At 44.3% G+C, this 13,904-nt stretch overlaps 1 protein-coding gene across 4 annotated transcripts in view; it reads left to right on the top strand.

The window, feature by feature from the left end:
• The window catches only part of sptan1 (spectrin alpha, non-erythrocytic 1), a 135,943-nt gene that overhangs the window by 31,211 nt on the left and 90,828 nt on the right, over window positions 1-13,904 (top strand). For all 4 annotated transcript variants that reach the window (XM_068012118.1, XM_068012115.1, XM_068012117.1 and 1 more), the window contains exons 10-16: window positions 851-986; window positions 3,423-3,524; window positions 8,740-8,877; window positions 9,790-9,900; window positions 9,991-10,068; window positions 10,510-10,665; window positions 11,097-11,301. In XM_068012118.1, the coding sequence (XP_067868219.1) occupies window positions 851-986; window positions 3,423-3,524; window positions 8,740-8,877; window positions 9,790-9,900; window positions 9,991-10,068; window positions 10,510-10,665; window positions 11,097-11,301 (926 nt within the window). The remainder of the gene's footprint in view (window positions 1-850; window positions 987-3,422; window positions 3,525-8,739; window positions 8,878-9,789; window positions 9,901-9,990; window positions 10,069-10,509; window positions 10,666-11,096; window positions 11,302-13,904) is intronic.

Raw genomic sequence — 13,904 nt, 5'->3', positions numbered from 1 at the left:
CATGAAAAGGATTTTAAAATTGTAAAATTGATGAATCATTGCCTATGTTGTCTTGAGAACATTGAGCTGGTAGTTTGCACTTTCTGCTACTTTAAATAATTCGGGAGAAGATGGAAAAATTTTCATGCACAGGGTGATTAGCATCTCTGCATCTGCCTCAGTGTATCTGCTGCTGAAACCCTTATCTATGCTTTTGTTAGCTGTGGACTCTCTCGTTCCAATGTTTTCCCAGTCAGCCTCCCACCTTCTACCTTACATAAACTTGAACTTATCCAAAACTTTGCTTTTATTATTCAAACTTGCACCATGTCTTGTTCACCCATCACTCCTGGGTTCATTGACCACATTGGCTCCGATTTTTAAAATTCTCATCCTTGTATTCAGATCCCTCCATGGTCTCGCCCAATAACCCTCCAAGAACTTGGCGTTGGTTCAACTCTGGCCTCTTGTGCATCCACACTCACTTCACCCCACATTAGCGGCTATGCCTTCAGCTGCCTAGATCCTAAGTTCTTGAATACCCTCCCTAAACCTGGCCACCTTGCTCTTCTCCTTTAAGACTGTCCTTAAAATCTACCTCTTTGACTTGGCTTTTAGTCACCTGTCCTAATATCTCCTTCTTTGGCTTGGTATCAGTTCTTTTGAATGGGAGTTTGATCGTTGCTCGGAAAAGGCAGAGTCTTGAGAGTTACAGAGAGCAAGCACAAGACTGGAATTAAACTTGTGACGAAAAAAGCTGGCATGCTTGATGGGCTAAATTATCTGATTATGTTCTACAATACTGGGAATGTTATTTGGAGCATTGCTTAACAGTGATTACATAGTTTAGAACAGTACTACTTTTCCTTAGGCTGCAGCGTTTCCTGGCTGATTTCCGTGACCTGACCAGCTGGGTGACTGAAATGAAGGCTCTCATCAGTGCTGATGAATTGGCGAATGATGTGGCTGGAGCAGAGGCATTGCTTGATAGACATCAGGAGCACAAGGTGATTGTAGTCCTCTGTATCATTATGCATGTGCAGGCACTTGAGGGATTAGAAAAGTCAATGCCCGGCCCAAATGTAATACAGTATATTTAGGGAAGAAAACAGAGTGGCGTGCATCACACAATTGTAACTGAATTTTGCGTAGGACTCTAATTTGCACATTTTGGACAGCCTTATACCTGTATTGGATGGGCTGCTCGTTCAGTTACAGGCTGGCCTGAATATGGCATCAAGTTGGCCTTGAGCATTAATGGGTGACCAAGGTGCTCCCTGACTTTAGTTGCCGGACACTTGGGGCCAGATTTTCAAAGTGGAGGCAGGAAACGGGAGCCTGGTCTGGTTTTGGTCTGAAACCTGCCTCCTGTGGAAGCTGATTCAGATTGCAATTTTCAAATGAGAAAGCCATAATTGGTATGGAGACGAGTTTCCTGTCCTCTTGGAGCCAGTGAGATTGAAAATGGCAGTGGCTCAAATCAAGTCTGGGGTTCATGTAAACTTCCATGGCAGCCATCTGCTGGTTGTCCTGAGGGAGAGATCTGCCGTCCACAGCACCAGAAGGAAGTGAGATGTCACAGGGGAGCTGGAGGCCTGGCATTAGGGGCCAGGCCTTCTCGTAGCCCTCATGTCCCTCTACAATGCTTGCATCTTCACAACCTTGTCGTGTTCCTCCCCATGCTATTTTTCCCTGTTCCCTGACTTTAAAAATAACCCCTGTTCCTGACCAGGCTGTTAATGAGCTCAACAGGCAGTTAATTGGACACAGACACCTTTCTGGTTCTCTCTCTGCCTGCTGCGGTTTAAAAATAACATCGCGTTCTGGAAACGGTGGGACCGAGTGCTGACCTCCGTGAACGCGATCTTCAAATCGCGCTTGCTGCCATCCCTGCTCTCAGCGTGGTTTGAAGATCCGGCCCCTGTTTTTTCAGTTGCATGACGGACGACTGCGAGTCGAGTTTCTGCCCCCTTGGTCTTTGCCTTATAATGGGAGATGAGCAGGCTGTTTCAACTTTGGTATGTCTAGAATAATTTTTATTTCTTATTTATTGGGGCATAAATTCACAAAATGCAGGCAAAGGAATTCTGCAGTGCGCAATGAAGACTGCTAAAGATTTAGAATGATGAATAGAAGCAGCTTATAAAAGCCTTCAGTAGCATTTGAATGATATTAAGGACAGGTGGTAAGTGGTGTGGGTAACTTCCCCTTCTCACCTCCCAACTGACCGCAGTAGGGTTTTGTTAAAAATGGTGTAATCCCTGTATGTTTCAGGGTCAAATAAACAGACAAACAACAAGTTTTCTCATTGTTTTAAAAAAGGAAGGTTAAATTTTATTTTTAAACAGCAAAATCCGAATTGTTCGCAACCTTCATCCACTCACTCATTCACACACTCTTGCATGCACAAGAATAGATAGATCGAAAGAGAATGGGTAGGATGCAATTAAAGTCTAAAGCAATGTAAGAGTTTGTGGTTCACAGAAAATTGTTGAATCTTCTTGGGAGGAAAGTCTTTTCAAAAGTGTAAGCCTGGATGTTTGGAGTCATGAACTTGTTGAAGCGTTGTAGATTTCTGGTGCTTAAACTTCAGACCAGAGGCGGTGGTCACTTTTTAAGTTCTCTGCTGCAGCAAGTTGAAGTATAGTATCAGCAGCAGGGCTCCTTCCTTGTGCTGGACCGAGCTTACAGCCTTTGTCTGGAACTGGCTTTCAGTGGTCTTTTCTTGATCTCTCCTCTCTCTCTCTCTCTCTCCAATGGGCTACCTTTTTTAAGGTAAAAATCCATCACATTTGAGTCTGTGTCAGGTGACACAGGGCTCTCTCCCCTGCCTCAACCACATAGTGGTCCAGAATATGGAAACCATTGCTATCTTGGTGTCTGGATGGGGTTCATTCTGTTATAACGGTGCCACTTCACACCCATTCATCTGGGTTTGGGCTGTGGAGTCAGTCTGTCTTCCAGAACCTTTGTTAGTCCCATTCCTGTAGGTAGGAGTCATTAACATTTAATGGGCTCCTTTCAGTTTCAAATGGTTTTCCCCAGAGCTCATTCAGATGCAGTTAATGAATTTCGTCTTTGAGCCATAGAGAGTAGGGTCATAGTCATTTATGGTACAGAAGGAGGCCATTTGAGTCCATGCCGCCTCTCCACAGAGCTATGCTATCAGTCCCACACCTCGGTTCGATTCCCGTAGCCCTGCAAGCCCTGCAGGCAGGCTTGTTGATTGCCAGTACAGGAGGGTGTCACCTGACCTCTACTCCATTTTCTCTGTGGCACAGATGTGTCCATTTTCTTGTGGTTCAGTTTACCAGTTGACTTTTTATTGTCATAATTCCCCCTGTTCATTGTTCATTTCGTCACGGCTCCGTCCGAGCATGACAATGACCTGAGCAGCAAAATATTTAGGAACTCTCAAGATTCACATGTCTGATGTTTTTCAGGGCGAAATTGATGCTCATGAGGACAGTTTCAAGGCTACTGATGAAGCAGGACAGGCACTGCTCATGGGTGGGCACTATGCATCTGAAGAAGTCCGTGAGAAGGTACAGTACACCAATAATGAAACTCAACATTATTTTAGTTTGTGATTTTCTTTTTTTAAATGATAGGAATACTGTTTGTATTTAAAATAACAAGGTAACTTTGCAAGTTTATCTTTTTGGATGGGAAAATGTGTTTTAGAAAAGATTAATTACCTAAATCTTAAAACAAGAACAAAGAACAGTACAGCACAGGAACAGGCCATTCGGCCCTCCAAGCCTGCGCTGATCTTGATGCCTGCCTAAACTAACACCTTCTGCACTTCCGGGGCCCATATTCCTCTATTCCCTTCCTATTCATATATTTGTCAAGATGTCTCTTAAAAGTCGCTATGGTATCTGCTTCCACCACCTCCCCTGGCAGCAAGTTCCAGGCACTCGCCACCCTCTGTGTAAAAAAAAAAAAAAAAAAAAACTTGCCTCGCGCACCCCCTCTAAACTTTGCCCCTCGCACCTTAAACCTATGTCCCCTAGTAACTGACTCTTCCATCCTGGGAAAAAGCTTCTGACTATCCACTCTGTCCATGCCGCTCATAACTTTGTAAACCTCTATCATGTCGCCCCTCCACCTCCGTCGTTCCAATGAAAACAATCCGAGTTTTTCCAACCTCTCCTCATAGCTAATGCCCTCCAGACCAGGCAACATCCTGGTAAACCTCTTCTGTACCCTCTCCAAAGCCTCCACGTCCTTCTGGTAGTGTGGCGACCAGAATTGCACGCAATATTCTAAGTGTGGCCTAACTAAGGTTCTGTACAGCTGCAACATGACTTGCCAATTTTTATACTCTATGCCCCAACCGATGAAGGCAAGCATGCCGTATGCCTTCTTGACTACCTTATCCACCTGCGTTGCCACTTTCAGTGACCTGTGGACCTGTACGCCCAGATCTCTCTGCCTGTCAATACTCCTAAGGGTTCTGCCATTTACTGTATTCTTCCCACCTGCATTACACCTTCCAAAATGCATTACCTCACATTTGTCCAAATTATATATATATATATATATCCACTGTTACCCTCTGTCTTCTGTGACTGAGCCAGTTCTGTATCCATCTTGCCAGCTCACCTCTGATCCCGTGTGACTTCACCTTTTGCACCAGTCTGCCATGCGGGACCTTGTCAAAGGCTTTACTAAAGTCCATATAGACAACATCCACCGCCCTTCCCTCATCAATCATCTTCGTCACTTCCTCAAAAAACTCAGTCAAATTAGTAAGACACGACCTCCCCTTCACAAAACCATGCTGTCTCTCGCTAATAAGTTTGTTTGTTTCCAAATGGTAGTAAATCCTGTCCCGAAGAATCCTCTCTAATAGTTTCCCTACCGCTGACGTAAGGCTCACCGGCCTATAATTTCCTGGATTATCCTTACCACCCTTCTTAAACAAAGGAACAATATTGGCTATTCTCCAGTCCTCTGGGACCTCACCTGTAGCCAATGAGGATGCAAAGATTTCTGTCAAGGCCCCAGCAATTTCTTCCCTTGCCTCCCTCAGTATTCTAGGGTAGATCCCATCAGGCCCTGGGGACTTATCTACCTTAATGCTTTGCAAGACACCCAACACCACCTCCTTTTTGATAATGAGATGACTGAGACTATCTGCACTCCCTTCCCTAGGCTCAAGATCCACCAAGTCCTTCTCCTTGGTGAATACTGATGCAAAGTACTCATTTAGCACCTCACCCATTTCCTCTGGCTCCACGCATAGATTCCCTTCTCTGTCCTTGAGTGGGCCAACCCTTTCCCTGGTTATCCTCTTGCTCTTTATATATGTATAAAAAGCCTTGGGATTTTCCTTAATCCTGTTTGCCAATGACTTTTCATGACCCCTTTTAGCCCTCCTAACTCCTTGCTTAAGTTCCTTCCTACTGTCTTTATATTCCTCAAGTGCTTCATCTGTTCCTCGCCTTCCAGCCCTTACAAATGCTTCCTTTTTCTTTTTGACTAGGCTCACAATATCCCGCGTTATCCAAGCTTCCCGAAACTTGCCAAACTTGTCTTTCTTCCTCACAGGAACATGCTGGTCCTGGATTCTAATCAGCTGACGTTTGAAAGACTCCCACATGTCAGATGTTGATTTACCCTCAAACAGCCGCCCCCAATCTAAATTCTTCAGTTCCTGCCTAATATTGTTATAATTAGCCTTCCCCCAATTTAGCACCTTCACCCGAGGACTACTCTTATCCTTATCCACAAGTACCTTTAAAACTTATGGAATTATGGTCACTGCTCCCGAAATGCTCCCCCTCTGAAACTTCGACCACCTGGCCGGGCTCATTCCCCAATACCAGGTTCAGAATGGCCCCATCCCTAGTTGGACTATCTACATACTGTTTCAAGAAGCCCTCCTGGATGCTCCTCACAAATTCTGCCCCATCCAAGCCCCTAGCACTATGTGAGTCCCAGTCAATATTGGGGAAGTTAAAATCACCCACCACTACAACCCTGTTACCTTTTCATCTGTCTACATATCTGCTCCTCTACCTCCCGCTGGCTGTTGGGAGGCCTGTAGTAAACCCCCGACATCGTGACTGCACCCTTCCTGTTACTGAGCTCCACCCATATTGCCTCGCTGCATGACCTCTCTGAGGTGTCCTCCTGCAGTACAGCTATGATATTCTCCTTAACCAGTAATGCAACTCCCCCACCCCTTTTACATCCCCCTCTATCCCACCTGAAGCTTCTAAAGCCTGGAACATTTAGCTGCCAATCCTGTCCTTCCCTCAACCGAGTCTCTGTAATAGCAACAACATCATATTTCCAAGTACTAATCCAAGCTCTAAGTTCATCTGCCTTACCTGTTATACTTCTCGCATTGAAACAAATGCACTTCAGACCACCAGACCTGCTGTGCTCAGCAACATCTCCCTGCCTGCTCTTCCTCTTAGTCCTACTGGCCTTATTTACTATGTCCTCCTCATTTACTTCACTAGCTGTCCTACTGCTCTGGTTCCCACCCCCTGCCACACTAGTTTAAACCCTCCCGAGTGACGCTAGCAAACCTTGCAGCCAGGATATTAGTGCCTTTCCAGTTTAGATGCAACCCATCCTTCTTGTACAGGTCCCATCTGTCCCTGAAGAGAGAGCCCAATGGTCCAGATATCTGAAACCCTCCCTTCTACACCAGCTGCTCAGCCACGTGTTTAGCTGCACTATCTTCCTATTTCTAGCCTCACTGGCATGTGGCACAGGGAGTAATCCAGAGATTACAACCCTAGAGGTCCTGTTTTTTAACTTTCTACCTAACTCCCTAAACTCCCCCTGCAGGACCTCCTCACTCTTCCTACCTATGTCATTGGTACCGATGTGTACCACAACCTCTGGCTGTTCACCCTCCCCCTTCAGAATGCCCTCTGTCCATTCAGAGACATCCTTGACCCTGGCACCAGGGAGGCAACATACCATCCTGGAGTCTCTTTCACGTCCACAGAAGTGCCTATCTGTGCCCCTGACTATAGAGTCCCCTATAACTATTGCTCTTCTGCGCTTTGTGCCTCCCCGCTGAACAACAGTGCCAGTTGTGGTGCCACTGCTCTGGCTGCTGCTGTTTTCCCTTGATAGGCCATCCCCCCAACAGTATCCAAAACGGTATACTTGTTCGAGAGGGGGATAGCCACAGGGGATTCCTGCACTGACTGCCTGCCCCTTCTAGCGGTCACCCATCTATCTGCCTGCACCTTGGGTGTAACCACTTCTCTAAAACTCCTGTCTATGACGCTTTCTGCCACCTGCATGCTCCCAAGTGCATCCAGTTGCCGCTCCAACCGATCCATGCGGTCTGTGAGGAGCTGCAACTGGGTACACTTCCTGCAGATGTCGTTGCCCGGAACGCTGGAAGCTTCACGGACTTCCCACATCTCACAGGTGAAGCGCTTCACCCCTCTAACTGACATTTCTATCACTAATTAGTTAATTGATATAAAATAAATAAATACTTATTAAATCCTTACTAAATTATGATGCACTTCACTATGTGGTCCCTAGTGCTAGATTTCTACAATAAATATTAAATGCTGTCTAAATACAGTAATCTCCTCCCTCTGGTTTAGTTACTCTACTTATTAATTAGTTAGTGTTTTAATCCATTTTTATCAGTTTTATTTTCAAATTCGGTACAGATTCCCTACCAGCCAATCAGGTCACAGCTTTCCTGTGACGTCACTTTTTCAGTTTTTTTTTCACCCGAGGTAACTTACTCTGTATACTCTCTGCTCCGGAACTCCGCCCTCCGAGTCTGCATAATTTTTTTTCTGCAGCAGTGTGAGAAAGTTGTCAACTGTTGTGATCACTGGGGAATTTATTTCCTTTTTAAGACAAGTAAAACAAGTAAATCCTTGTGAATATTTTCAGCCTGTCTGCCCTATTTCAATTTGCAGGTGCTTATGTGCCTACACAGCTAAGTGTAGATCAGACATGCCTCCTGCTAGGCCACTGCTGTTCTTGATTGGCTGCCTGCAGATATGTTGAACTGTCCCAGTGGGAATGGCCTTTCCAGTTTCCTCACCTACCCTATAAGGAAGTGCCTGGCTTCTCTGCTCTCATCTCACTTCAAACATCATTTTTATACTCCGAAATAAAGACTTAAACTTGTTAGTCTTAATTTCAAATACTGATTTCGAAGAGGCTCGTGAGAATTGAAGAGAGCCATGACCAGTAGATGAGAATTTTAGTCGTCATCATTCTGGATTTACTGATGACCAAACATTAGAAAAGTAGGATTGATGATCTGTTTAAATAAATTGAACCCTGGGTTGCAGAACTGACTTCAGATCTGAATGTTGGTTAGCAAAATGGCAAAATATATCATTATTTTAGTAATTCAGAGAATGTGTTTCCACTTCCCCTGCTGCTCCTCCCACCCACCCCACCCCATGCAATAACTATCTGGTTGTCATTGTGTTTGTTATGGCAAATCCCTTTTTTCCCCCTCCCACCTAACTGAAATTGAAAATTTAAATGCTGGAAATCTGAAATAAAAACAGAAAATGCCAGAAATACTCAGCAAGTCTGGCATCATCAGATAAAGGGTCATCAACGTTAACACTGTTTCTCTGTACCAGAGCTGCTGAGTATTTCTGGTATCTTCTGTTTCTATTGAAAATTTTTGGGCATAGTTATCTTTAGATTTGTGTACGCACTGACATTTGCAGTGCTTTCATATTCTTTTGTAAGTTTGAAAATGATGCTTGTAAATGTTTATTGATTCTTGTTATTTAGCTTGGAATCCTTGCTGAGGAGAAGGTTTCTCTGCTAGATTTATGGGAACTCCGTAGACACCAGTATGAGCAGTGCATGGATCTACAGCTCTTCTATCGCGACACCGAGCAGGTGGACAACTGGATGAGCAAACAGGAGGTGAGTATGTTTTTGGACAGCAGTATAGGCATCATTCATTAATGTCTCTGGCATGTGATGGAAAGATGGAATATAGCCTTGATGGAATTCTGAAGAGGTAAGTAATGTAGACTGCCTCACTATTCTGATGGAGGACATGTCGAGGGAGGGATTAAAATGTGCCATCCAAACCATATCCACACTTTAAGATTAAAACATTTTGGTGATTTCTGGTGTAGCGTTTTTCCCCAAGATACTTCAGAGAGCAACCTTTTTTGGGAATTCATTTTTTTAAACAAAAGGACTAATTGGCAGATCTTTGGATAATAAATTTTGTGGTCTTAAGTGTGAGGGTGAGAGTGTACAGGAAGTGCCTCAAGGTGATGAAGGAGGACAGAACTCCATGTTGAGACCTGTATGTTGACTGGATAGTTGAATGGTTTAGATGTACATCTACAGTAGTATTACAGATAGCTGATTAGATTGTAGGATAATTAACAGATTACTCCAAAGATGCATCCATTGAGCACAAGGGTATTGGAGGAATCTCTCAAATTACTCTCTAAGCAGCAGTACAGTGGTATTTTTCTAATATAGATGCATGTTTATGTAGAACAAATCTATCCCCTCTGTAAATGGTCACCTCAAACCATTACAACTCAGACTGCTTGCTTATCTGTGGTTTAACCAAGCCAAATCCACCTTTCTTTAAATAAAGAACCACCCATTATCAAAATGTTAGTCATCATATGGTCTTCTAATGTCTTACAAAACCGTCTGGAGCAGTAAATTTGAAGTATTAGGATGTAAAGCCTCCTGAATATGTTGTTCCATCTCTGGGTATCTTTCAAAAAGCAACAGCAGGTAAATGTAGGAGATTGCTAATCTTTCCAGCTGAAAATAAGAATTTGCTTCAACTTTGTCCTTGCATAGGCTTTCTTGTTGAATGAAGACTTGGGAGATTCTCTGGATAGTGTGGAAGCACTTCTAAAAAAGCATGAAGATTTTGAAAAGTCCCTTGGTGCTCAAGAAGAGAAAATTACGGTACGCTTGCTGAGACTGTTCCATTTCTTCATATGCTTTTTAATCACTTACTCTTTTCATTTTTTAACCACTTTGTTTTTGTCTCCTTAGGCTTTGGAAGAGTTTGCCACCAAATTGATTCAGAGTGACCACTATGCAAAAGAAGATGTTGCAGCACGTCGTGATGCGGTAAATTTGCACTGCTTTTTAATGTCCGCTTTTAAGTGCTTTGATTTTTGCTTTTAAAGTCATATTTCAGCCTTCTTCATGTACTTGATTTTGTGTAGTTATATGTTTTATACTGTAATTTCTAATACTGAAAACTTCTTAAATCTAATGCGTAAGGTGGAATGGATCTCTTTCCACTGGAGTAGATTGATTTCATCAACTCGTACAGCATCAAAGGAGGCCATTTGGCTCATTGTGCTTGTGTCTGCTGCTCTTTCCCCATTACCCTACAATTTTTTCCCTTTCAAGTTCTCTTTTGAAAGTTACTATTGAATCTGCTTCCACCATCTTTCAGGCAATGCATTCTAGATCATCATAACTTGCTGTTTTTAAAGGAAAGAAATTAAAAAAATTCTCCTAATCTCCCCTTTTTAATGTACAGTATGAACCTTTGTGTTATAGCTGCTGAGCCGTCGGAATGCTCTCCATGAACGAGCCATGTATCGGCGAGTAGCACTAGAGAACTCTTTCAGTCTGCAGCAGTTTTTCCGTGACTCTGATGAGCTGAAGAGTTGGATAAATGAAAAGATGAAAACTGCCACTGATGAAGCTCACAAGGTGAGACTATCCAGTTGTCCTGGGCTGTAATTTATGACATGGCTATAGTTTATTGCTATGGAAATTAAGCAGTTGTTAATATTTATGACTGCATAGATCCATCCTTTAATAATTGCGCCTCTGGAATTGATCTGTCATCCTTCGCTCTGGAACACCTTCACCTAACAGGATCTTGAAATAATTACCTGAGTGGATATATCCAGTCTATTTAAATAGAATCTGAAATTCAGTTGCGCAGTTTTGGATTTTTTGGCTGTTAAAGGATAGCTTTCTATGACTGGTTGTATCATGCAAGTTCAAATTAATGAATTGGATAACTCCAAATAACTGCATACTTGGTCCAGGCCTAAAATCTGAAGGCAACCTTGTTACACTGTTTGAAATGTTGATGCACTTCTAAATATCTTTTCTAACTTCTTGATCTGGCCCAGGATCCCTCCAACTTGCAAGGAAAGGTTCAGAAACACCAGGCTTTTGAAGCAGAACTTTCAGCCAACCAGAGTCGCATTGACACTCTACAGAAAGCTGGACAGGAACTGATTGATGCCAAGCACTATGCCTCAGACGAAGTATGTGAACGTATGAATGAAGTCATCTCTCTGTGGAAAAGGCTGCTTGAGGCCACAGAAATGAAAGGTCAGGAAACAACAGATGTTTTGTATGAATTAAATGATCTTGTCAAGAGCAGCCTTTCCATTAACATTTCAATAAAGAATTAGAACATTACAGCGCAGTACAGGCCCTTCGGCCCTCGATGTTGCGCCGACCTGTGAAACCATCTGACCTACACTATTCCATTTTCATCCATATGTCTATCCAATGACCACTTAAATGCCCTTAAAGTTGGCGAATCTACTACTGCTGCAGGCAGGGCGTTCCACGCCCTTACTACTCTCTGAGTAAAGAAACTACCTCTCACATCTGTCCTATATCTATCACCCCTCAACTTGAAGCTATGTCCCCTCGTGTTTGCCATCACCATCCGAGGAAAAAGACGCTCACTATCCACCCTATCTAACCCTCTGATTATCTTATATGTCTCTATTAAGTCACCTCTCCTCCTCCTTCTCTCCAACGAAAACAACCTCAAGTCCCTCAGCCTTTCCTCGTAAGACCTTCCCTCCATACCAGGCAACATCCTAGTAAATTTCCTCTGCACCCTTTCCATAGCTTCCACATCCTTCCTATAATGCGGTGACCAGAACTGCACGCAATACTCCAGGTGCGGTCTCACCAGAGTTTTGTACAGCTGCAGCATGACCTCGTGGCTCCGAAACTCGATCCCCCTACTAATAAAAGCTAACACACCATATGCCTTCTTAACAGCCCTATTAACCTGGGTAGCAACCTTCAGGGATTTATAAATAAAGAATTTCTTTTTCTGGTAACAAAGGCACAGTGGAAGTTTGTTGTCATTTCTCTTTCCGTTTCTCCCCTTTATTTGAAGGCGCCTGCTCTTGCTGAGTCCCAGGGTATTGAAAGCCCTGCCATACCTCCTCCAACTAGCCACTCCTTGGCCAGGATTTTACTGAGGTCCCGACGTCGGGCTCTGTGGTGGGGGGGGCCGGAAGATTGTTCTGGTAGTGGCCTGCCACGGAGCCTGACGCCGGGAGCACCGGGCCCGTTCTTCCCAGCAGCGGCGTGGTTTTGTGGCGGCAGCCCACCCCCCGACCCAGATTAACATATTTAAATAAAATCAACAGGGATCTTGCCTTTGGGCCGCAATCTTCCAAGCGTCCTGGGAAAGCAGGCGCCACAGCAGTGGGGAAGGGGGGACCTTTACGATTTTCAGGGCAGGTGATGGGGGGGGGAAGCAGACTCTAACTAGATCGACAGTACATTGGAAGGGGAAAGGGGGGTGGATAGCCCTTTAAAAAAATTTAAATGACCCAGCAGGGCTGGCTGCCATCTAAAAATGACTCCAGCACCTGCGCATGGGCAGCTGGCACCATTGCCAGTGTCAGAGAGTCTGCCCCCTCCACGTGGGGGGTGGCGGGTGGCCCGACTGGTTCATTATCTTGTGTCACCGCAAGAAAGATCGTGGTGGCACGGGCCGCCATTTTGTTTGCCTGCTGCTGCTCCTGGCGGCAGAAGAAAATCCATTCCATTATGTATGGGACTAGAGAGTTTTTACTCGTTCAAGGGATGTGAGTGTCGTAGGCAAGGCCAGTATTTATTGCCCATCCCTAATTGCCCTTGAGAAAGTGGTCGTGAGCTCCTTTCTTGAAGCGCTGCAGTCCACGTGGTGTAGGTACACCCACTGTGCTATTAGGGAGAAAGTTCTAGAATTTTGACCCAGCGACAATGAAGGAGTGGCCAATATATTTTCAAGTCAGGATGGTGTGTGGCTTGGAGAGGAAGTTGCAGGTGGTGGTGCTCCCATGCGTTTGCTGTCCTTGTCCTTCTAGGTGATAGAGATTGCAGGTTTCGAAGGTACAGTCGAAGGATACTTGGTGAGTTGCTGCAGTGCATCTTGTAGATGGTACATACCGGCACCAGTGGTGGAGAAAGTGAACGTTTAAGGTGGTGGATAGAGTGCCAATCAAGTGGGCTGTTTTATCATGGATGGTGTCCAGCTTCCTGAGCGTTATTGGAATTGCACTCATCCAGGCAAGTGGAGAGTCATGGCAAGGTGTTCTACCATGAAGACATTGCTGATGAACCTCCTGTCTTCAAGTGATGCCCACATGTGCAGACTTTCCAGTAGGGGAATCACTAGATAGAGATAGGGAGCCAGAACCCTGACTTTTTTCTGCTTCCCTCCACCCATAACCCTTCAGGGGTTGCCAAGGGCAAATGCATTAGCACTACTGCTACTTGAGCAGACAGCAGCTCATTCAACATGGGAATCAAACCAAAAATCTTCTGATCTGTATTCTTCAGTTATATGCTGCCTTTATCAATTAAGCCATTGGGGGTGCCCGAAGAAGGCTTATAAAGGAGGAATTAATCTAACACTGGCACCTTGCTCTAAATTACCCATGTTCATTTTGAACTGGCAGTTAATATTTTCTGATCTTGCTACGTAGTTTTGTACTGTGGAGAGGAAACTGAACTAACCTTGTGCTCCAGGAGTCTGAAATATCGACTGAAAATTATCAGTAGCCACCAAAGTCAACACCTTCGGTATTGCGTTTTGATCCAACTAGCCAGAAATATCTTTATTGAATGTTTATAGCAGCACCAGGTTGTTTGGTTGCAGGTACTATCAGTAGTACTATAACACAAATATTTTGTAA

Source organism: Heterodontus francisci, chromosome 32 (genome assembly GCF_036365525.1).
Source record: "Heterodontus francisci isolate sHetFra1 chromosome 32, sHetFra1.hap1, whole genome shotgun sequence".
Lineage (NCBI taxonomy): Eukaryota > Metazoa > Chordata > Chondrichthyes > Heterodontiformes > Heterodontidae > Heterodontus > Heterodontus francisci.
This window is presented reverse-complemented; position numbering and strand designations above follow the sequence as displayed.